Source organism: Podarcis pityusensis (assembly GCF_964106645.2).
Source record: "Podarcis pityusensis genome assembly, chromosome: 13".
In the NCBI taxonomy this organism is placed as follows: domain Eukaryota; kingdom Metazoa; phylum Chordata; class Lepidosauria; order Squamata; family Lacertidae; genus Podarcis; species Podarcis pityusensis.
The window spans coordinates 5555528-5564636 of NC_138038.1; the positions used below are offsets into that span (position 1 = coordinate 5555528).

Genomic DNA, 9109 nt, shown 5'->3' on the forward strand with positions numbered 1-9109 from the left:
TCTGCAAGACGAAGAAACTCACAGAACGAATTAATTTCGTCTTGCGAGGCACCACTGTAGATAAATAGGTACCGCTCTGGCGGGAAGGTAAACGGCGTTTCCGTGCACTGCTCTGGTTCGCCAGAAGCGGCTTAGTCATGCTGGCCACATGACCCAGAAGCTGTACACCGGCTCCCTCGGCCAATAAAGCGAGATGAGCGCCGCAACCCCAGAGTCATCCACAACTGGACTTAACGGCCAGGGGTCCCTTTACCTTATCAATAGTCTGTCCCAAAAAATATCAAACAAAGGAAAAGAACACTGGTGGGTAAATAGATGCAAACCAAATACTCCCATAATTGCTCACTTGTAAACATGTGGCTTTTGGTGAAAGCCATGGAGAGTCTGGGACTCCTCTGCTTTTTATTTCAGTGCCTCTCTCCTGACTAAATGTACGAAACAGGGCATTTGCCAGCACACCAGGAAGGCGGTCAGGACAACCAAATGTGGACAAATAGGTTATATTTCTTAAATATTACAACTTGAGGATCTGCAAAACCAATCAACCACCACATTTTTCGCTCTATAAGACGCACCAGACCATAAGACGCACCTTCGCTCTATAAGACGCACCTAGTTTTTGGAGGAGGAAAATAAGAAAAAAAATATTCTGAATCTCAGAAGCCAGAACAAGAGGGATCGCTGCGCAGTGAACCCTCTTGCTGTTCTGGCTTCTGGGATAGCTGCGCAGCCTGCATTTGCTCCATAAGATGCACACACATTTCCCCTTACTTTTTAGGAGGGAAAAAGTGAGTCTTATAGAGCAAAAAATACGGTAGTTGGATTCAACCAATGTAACCAAATCAACTTAGGTCCAGGCAAGTGTTCATTAGTGGATGAAGGTAATTTCTACCCCCATCACCTGAGCAGGTTAACAGCTGCATTCTGGATACACACAGCAAGGTTTCCCAAGATCCTCCCTCTCTGCTGCGTGGACCTTGGGTATGAAAGTCCAACAGGCACACCATGTGTCTGTCCGGTTACCATGGCCCCATTGTTTCTGTCAGGATACCATGGCCCCATTGTGTCTGTCAGGTCAAAGGGCACCCCCAGATTGAACCCACAGGCCATGCCTGACAACAGTGACTAAGGGATGCCCACAACCCAACACTGCTTCAGGTAAATGTTCCATTATTTCTGACATCTTCTCACCTGTTCGGCCCACATGCCAATTAGCCAAATTGAAGGAACACCACTCCAAAAAACATCACCCAACAGTATGGAGTAGGTGAAAAAAAAGGAAGACCCCAGTCAATTAGGGAAAACAGGTGACTAGCCTGTAGGCACATACTGCAAAAGAGTGGGGGCCAAATAAAGAAGGAAGATTGTGGAGCAGAGCAAGCTTAAATAGCCGGTCACCACCGCTACCCATTGGGTGAAGTTGCCCAGCAGGCCAACTCCTCTTCTTCCAGGGGAGGAGTTTCGCAAATTCATTTCCTTCAAGTTGGTGGGCATGGCATTCTTTGAGATGCAAAACTTTTTAAGCCACCTCCTTTTCATAATATTTTTTTTCCCTACCATTCTGAAAATGTTAACCCACCGTATACTTTATTTAAAAAGTATAATAAGCAACCCAAAATATATTAAGGGTCTGGGTTTAAAACTCTTAAGTGTATGTTGGGGGTGGGGCTTGAAATCACATGGACTGTAGCACAGAATGAAACAGTACAAATAGCATGTTTAATCTTTATTTTCAATATGAAAACATGTGCTCTTAGTAAGATGGAATTTACAAATTCAGTCAACAATGTTCAATAACGAATTATGCTTAACATATAACAGCTGAATTGTTGCACACAAGTTAAAAGTGCTAATAGTTCGTAATACTCACATAAACACATGTCCACTATAATGTTCATAATGAACAAAAAATGAAGACAGGCTAGGCTTCAAAGAACTGTGAAACCAGTTCGGTGAGCCAAAAATACCTTTAGACTTTTCTTTTTTGCAGAGCACTAACTCCCCTTCCACCACCACACAGCAAACTGTTTTTGAAACTGAGGGAAGTCTTGGAAGCAGATTTATTCGTACGGCATAGGGATCAGCTACTCAAAGTGGGGAAATCAAACTAACTGGGCTACTGCAAACCCACGGCATGAGTTTAAACAGCTCTTTAGATCTTGTCCAAAGATCTAGACTTGCAACTAGTAAGATAGCCAAGACAGACTTATTGTGATGGTTTAAACAGCTCGGATAATTGGTAACGGATTACTATTATACATATTTGGATTGACTCAGTTGAGTGGTATAGTGGGCCAGTGTCATGAACTACACTTGTCAGTCACCAACTGTAAAAGATGGTCTTCAGCATGTGTTTAATTTCTTCTCCACTGGGAATCAGTGACTGAACGATGAAAGCCTTAGTCCTTGTTTAAAGCAGGTTTGCTCCAAATATAAGAGTGAATTCAACTTTGTAGGAGTAACTTGTGATCCTAATTTTAGGAACCAAGAGGTCTAAACAAAAACTAATGCAACCATGTTACATGCGTTAGAACATGTATGAAGTTTTCAAATATAAAACTGTGGAAGCATCATATAAGCACCTATACATTAAGAAGAAACATTGAGTGTCTTCTTGTGCTTACCACCAATGCAACAAGAGAGAAGTTCCAGCAGACTCACAGTAATCCTGAGGTACACACAAGTAGGAATTGCAGGAGGGGAGGAGAGAGACCCTGCAAACAGTCCCATAATAACCATGACACAGAATATTGAGAAAGGATAAAATAAAACCCTGGCAAAAAGGCGAGAGGGGGAATAGAATGGAATGGTTCCATCAAGTTAGAAGTATTGTTTCTGAGAGACAGGGGGCAGGAAGGTGTGGGGGACTCCCTGGTCCTGAATGGGGTAACTGTGCCCCTAAAGCAGGCATGGCCAAACTTGGCCCTCCAGCTGTTATGGGACTACAGTTCCCATCATCCCTGACACTGGTCCTGTTATCTAGGGATGATGGGAGTTGTAGTCCCCAAAACAGCTGGAGGGCCAAGTTTGGCTATGCCTGCCCTAAAAGACCAGGGGCGCAGCTTGGGGGTCATTTTGGAATCACAGCTGTCCACGGAGGCTGTCCACAGATTAGTTCTGCATCACAGCTGTCCACAGATTAGTTCTGCATCCAGAACGATTGTCTACCAGCTCCATCTGGTACGCAGGCTGAAACCCTACCTGCTTGTGCATTGTCTCACCAGGGTAGTACATGCTCTAGTTATCTCCCGCTTGGACTCCTGCAATGCGCTGTATGTGGGGCTACCTTTGAAGGTGACTTGGAAACTACAACTAATCAAGAATACAGCAGCTAGACTGGTGACTGATGGCAGTCGCCAGGACCATATAACACCAGTCCTAAAGAATCTACACTAGCTCCCAATAAGTTTCCGAGCACAATTCAAAGTGCTGGTGCTGACCTTTAGAACCCTAAACGGCCTTGGCCTATATACCTGAAAGAGCGTCTCCACCCCCATTGTTCAGCCCGGACACTGAGGTCCACTTCCGAAGGCCTTCTGGTGGTTCCCTCATTGCGAGATGTGAAGCTACAGGGACCCAGGTAGAGGGCCTTCTTGGTAGTGGCGCCCACCCTGTGGAACACCTTCCCATCAAATGTCAAACAGATACTAACTATTATTTGACTTTTACAAACCATCTGAAGGCTTAGTTCAGGGAAGTTTTTAATGGAAGACAGAGAAACGTAGATAAATTGTGTGCTGTTGTCTGGACAGGTCACTTAAATGTGCCCAGGGGTGGAAGAGAGCACTCCGCAGAGAGATCAATGAAAATGAAAGAATTCAGTGTAGGTGGGACCAGGCACAAGTGGGTCCACTCTATCTCAAAAATCCCTTAAATAATGGGGTGGGGAAAGGACTTACCATGCTCTGTACTGACTGTTGAAGGCAGTAGGAGAGGACTGGGGCTGGTGGATAGAATAAGGTGGAATGGAGTAGCTGAAAGCCTGAACTTTCAACATGGTAACATTTAGTTGCAGGGTTCCATTTGTAATTACTGACTTCCAAATAGGTGGGAAAATTTGTTTCAGCCAGTGCTTATTTATAAATGAGTTCCCCACAACACACAAAGGAAAATAGTGAGGTGTGTGAAGTTGTAATACAGTGGTACCTCAGGTTACATACGCTTCAGGTTACATATGCTTCAGTTTACAGACTCCGCTAACCCAGCAATAGTGCTTCAGGTTAAGAACTTTGCTTCAGGATGAGAACAGAAATTGTGCTCCGGCGGTGCGGCAGCAGCAGCAGGAGGCCCCATTAGCTAAAGTGGTGCTTCAGGTTAAGAACAGTTTCAGGTTAAGAACGGACCTCCGGAATGAATTAAGTACTTAACCCAAGGTACCACTGTATAATGAAAATATTAACCAAGTTTTAAAAGTGGAAATGCTTGTACCAGCAGTATTTGATTTAGTGGTGATTCCTGTTCATTTTAAGTAAATTATATTGGACACAGTACAGTGGTACCTCGGGTTAAGTACTTAATTCGTTCCGGAGGTCCGTACTTAATCTGAAACTGTTCTTAACCTGAAGCACCACTTTAGCTAATGGGGCCTCCTGCTGCCGCCGTGCCGCCGGAGCACGATTTCTGTTCTCATCCTGAAGCAAAGTTCTTAACCTGAAGCACTATTTCTGGGTTAGCGGATTCTGTAACCTGAAGTGAATGTAACCTGAAGTGTATGTAACCCGAGGTACCACTGTAGTAAGGGGTTGCAAATATAAACATGATTTGTTTCTAATTCTGGGTGTGTGCTCAGTGTAATGAATGTTTGGCCTAAATATTCCGTGTTGAGGATGTGTTTTCAACAACTCAAATTTTGGTAAGGCAGCAAATTACTGAAACCTGGACCTCAAGGCTTGTTCTTGGCTTACTTGTCGTTTTTTGTTTAGAAGAAACAAACCTATGAGCACACATGTCTTGAGTACACATGTCATAGTAAGTAAACTAGGGTTAGTGTTTTGGTGCTCCTAAGAGTGGAGAGTAAAACAGGAGTGATTCAGCAGCATACACAAGCACAATATTTATTCACAGTGAGCTGTGTTTTATGTACTTCCATGGCATGTGACTAGGATCAATGGCTCCTAATAAAACAAGGTTCAAGTTGGCAAAACTAAGCTGAAACATAAACATTTGCCTGAAAGCTACCTGCCAAGAGTAGAGTAAAATTTTCCAAAGAACTTATTAATTTCTATATTTTGGTAAAAGAAGGGTGCACGTATTTGAAGAAAAATATTTACATGCAGAAAAATGAATTCTACAACTAAGTGTTTCAGCAAGGCTCAGTGGCATAACACTAAACTATACAGTGGTACCTCGGGTTACATACGCTTCAGGTTACAGACTCCGCTAACCCAGAAATAGTGCTTCAGGTTAAGAACTTTGATTCAGGATGAGAACAGAAATTGTGCTCCGGTGGCGCGGCGGCAGCAGGAGGCCCCATTAGTTAAAGTGGTGCTTCAGGTTAAGAACAGTTTCAGGTTAAATACGGACCTCTGGGACGAATTACGGTAAGTACGTAACCAGAGATACCACTGTATGTTAGAATTAAGTGCAAAAGCTTCAGACTCTGCTCTCCCCTCCTTATCAAAGCAATGCTCATGGAGGGAACGGAAAATTGGTAGCTTTCACTTCCATTTTCAAATGTATCTTTTTGTTATGTTCAAACATGGAACTGTGGTTTACTGTCTACCAGGGCTTTTCTTCAACTGGAGCTCACAGGAGCTCAGCTCCAGCACCTCTCAGATGGACACTATTGCCATTCTAAAAGAACAAGGCAGAAGTTCTAGAAAAACTGCGGTTTGCTATGGTTTAGTGAAACCAGCAGGCATCATTACTAGTCACAAATTGGCTTATTCCAATTAAGGGGTGGGAGTGCATTAGCCAAAGGCTCATATACGTAACACTAATCTGTGGCTAAACATTGCATGCAAAAAAGCAGATGCAAAACAAATTGAGGTTTATATTTTAAACTTATGCAATTCTGCGTGGTATGAGTGGAATTTTCCTGTGTCTTTTCGAGAAAAAGAAATTATAATTATATGCTTTGTTAAATCTGGATATTATAACCTCCTGATGTCTGGAATGGAATGGATTAGAAAAAGCAGAAATATTACAGTGTGTCTGAACCATGAAAAGTCCTAACAGCATAGAGAATTTTCAACTCCATGAAATCCCTCTCCTTCCCCTCATTTTTTAAATGTGAAACATAAACTGAGATTACCAACCACCTTTCATCTTGCTGCATTCTGACATGTGTCTGTCAGTATTTTAGGACTATGATAATACAATAAAACTTCAAACTATCAGGCACAAGCTGTTCAAAATACAAGCAAAGTGTTTTTCCCCCTTATAGTTTGCAGTTATCTTCCATAAATATTACAGCAAGATGCAAAAGTTGAGCAATTTTATTCCCCACTAATTTCTCTGCCTGAAATTTAAGCATATAATTCCTTTTCCGTTCAAATTAATCGGTCTTAGATGTGCTTACCTCTGCTGGATCAAACTTTGCAAACAGCACATGATATAGGTAACAGAAGTGGATGCACCTCAGTTTAGCATTCAAAACTGACAATGAAATGCTTTTTAAGTATAATCCAAAACTGCTACAATAAGACAGAAGCAGCAGCAGCAAGCTGCATTAAACTATTTTGAGTTTCCCAGAAAGAGGTATTATATTTTCACCTATTTAAGTAGCTATATTCAAAATAGCATTTTTCCTGTGAAATAATTTGTTTTATCTGCCACTAGCATTCAACATTTTTTCAGTGGTGGAAATGTGAATAACTTCACTGTTCTAATTTTAGAGGTGACGATTAAGAGTTAAATGTTTGCCAGGTAGCAGGGCGGTGTCACTTAAGGCCACTTCCTATATTTAAATTGTAATATAGTCATAGAAAGGAGTGCTCATACTTGCTAATCACTTCTGTATCTGACATTGCAACATAAAATCTATGTCTTTGAGGGGTGGGATGAATTCACCACCCAGGGTGAATAAATGAGGTAGCCTTTTCAGATTGCCAATGACCCTAGAATATGATCAGCCATGCTGACCGCTGGTAACAAATAAGTGACAGTGGAAATGTACATTAAATGTGTAAAATAAATTGCCAAACATACATAATGTCCAATTTGGGGCTTTAAGTTTTGCAACTTTGACCTAATTTGGTGGTGTAAGGCGGGTCAAATAGGGACGCGGGTGGTGCTGTGGGTTAAACCACAGAGCCTAGGACTTGCTGATCAGAAGGTCGGCGGTTCGAATCCCCGCGATGGGGTGAGCTCCCGTTGCTCGGTCGGTCCCTGCTCCTGCCAACCTAGCAGTTCGAAAGCACGTCAAAGTGCAAGTAGATAAATAGGTAGATAAATACCTCCAGCGGGAAGGTAAATGGCGTTTCCGTGCACTGCTCTGGTTTGCCAGAAGCGGCTTAGTCATGCTGGTCACATGACCCGGAAGCTGTCCACCGGGCTCCCTTGGCCAGTAAAGCGAGATGAGCACCGCAACCCCAGAGTCGGTCACGACTGGACCTAATGCTCAGGGGTCCCTTTACCTTTACCTTTTTAAGGCGGGTCAAATTAACTGGAAAACATCCTTAATGTATTAAAGTAATTTTTGAGAGCATCATTGAACAAGAATGAAACAAATAGTAGATGTCTTTTTCCTGCTGATGGGGGGCATGCCCACAACCAATTTCCTAAACCATGCACTGCAATTTTGTGACTAGCATCTGCAGCAAATGTGCACACTGGCCCCAGATGGTAAGAACCACCCCATTTTTAGACTCCACTGCCCATAGACAAAATGGAGAGCTGTATGTGCAAGCAAATAGGTAAATATGCTGAAAGGCAGTGGCCATATATCAGTGTGAACTTCCTCACCCTGAGTAGTCAGGAATAAACTTTCCCCATGTTAACACTCCAGGCTTGGGAGTGATTTGTTGGAGCTTTTCTGCAATTAACATGGCAGTAAGCTTCCAAGCTGACGTCATCAGATGAGTTCCCCATTAGAGAAAAGATGCTCAGAGCTCCAGCTAATGAATAAAGCACACTACAGAATTATGTTCTTGTGCTGCAATCATTTGCACACTTAATCTAGATTAAGCCACTGAATACAGTGGGATTTACTTCTGAGTAGACAGCTATAGGATTGAACTTCTAAACATTTTTTTTACCGCTAAGCACAGTTAATTGTAAAAAAGTATAGATTCAGTCCTATATAACCATTCCAATTCCTTCCAGATGAGGATTACACTCACTGGCCTGTTTGTCCTCTAAGATGAGGTTTTTCTATTTGGATTTATGTAGAAAATGATTACAATGCAAACATATGGTTGCTGACTATATAAAAAAAATCAACCTTCAGAGAGGAGGCGTGATTACTATTAAAATTCTAAATCATTTAGCATTCTAATTCACTTAACTACGGTCATTTTTGGTCATTCAACATCTGTTTTTAATATAATTTGTATTCAAAAGTTTTTAAAAGGACATTAAGACAATGACTTTTTTGGAGAAGAAAAAAAATTACTGTCACATTTCAACCCAAATTGCAGGAGTCAAAAGACCTATTTTTGCATTTCTTCACTTACTATGTGCAGAGTCTTATATGATTAGTTTAAATTATTAGACCTATATCCAATAAAGATCACATAAGAAAAAGCAAAATAGAAACAATGTTCTCCTGGATCTAATCAAAGTGAGTACAAAAGTTAAATTGTAATAATCACTCTTTCTTTTAAACATAATAACACAGAGATTCTGCCTCTTAGATAGTACCTGCTTCACCACAGTTTCAGTAACATAGTAAACAAAGCAACATTTGACATTTCTTATAAATTAAAACACTGAAGTGCTACTCTCAACAAATATACAAAAATAATATCAATCCATCTGCCCAATTCCTCATTCCAGGGGAACATCTGAATGTCAATCATCATTATAGACATCTCCTGCAAATGGAAGATGCACCTGACTTCCTGTGACATTGGGGAGTCGTGAAAGGTCAGGAAGGGTCTGGATCCGTGACTTGAGTTCTTTCCGTACCTGAGAGACTCTGGCTAACTTGCGCTTGTATTCCTGAAAG

General features: G+C 41.7%; 1 protein-coding gene and 2 long non-coding RNA genes across 4 annotated transcripts in view; 1 reads left to right on the forward strand and 2 right to left on the reverse strand.

The window, feature by feature from the left end:
- The window catches only part of LOC308460620, a 428649-nt gene extending 423297 nt beyond the window's left edge, over positions 1-5352 (forward strand). The window contains exons 2-3 of the long non-coding RNA XR_013978647.1: positions 3002-4495; positions 4740-5352. This is a non-coding gene — a long non-coding RNA (uncharacterized lncRNA). The remainder of the gene's footprint in view (positions 1-3001; positions 4496-4739) is intronic.
- On the reverse strand, positions 1712-5415 carry LOC308460652. Its single transcript, XR_013978689.1, has 2 exons — positions 5346-5415; positions 1712-4146 (listed from the first exon to the last, which is right to left on the reverse strand). It is a non-coding gene; the product is annotated as an uncharacterized lncRNA (long non-coding RNA).
- A 3320-nt stretch (positions 5416-8735) lies between these two features.
- Positions 8736-9109, reverse strand: part of RPRD1A (regulation of nuclear pre-mRNA domain containing 1A) — a 33580-nt gene continuing 33206 nt past the window's right edge. For both annotated transcript variants that reach the window (XM_080977026.1, XM_080977023.1), the window contains exon 7: positions 8736-9102. In XM_080977026.1, the coding sequence (XP_080833152.1) occupies positions 8953-9102 (150 nt within the window). In that variant the 3' untranslated portion in view covers positions 8736-8952. The remainder of the gene's footprint in view (positions 9103-9109) is intronic.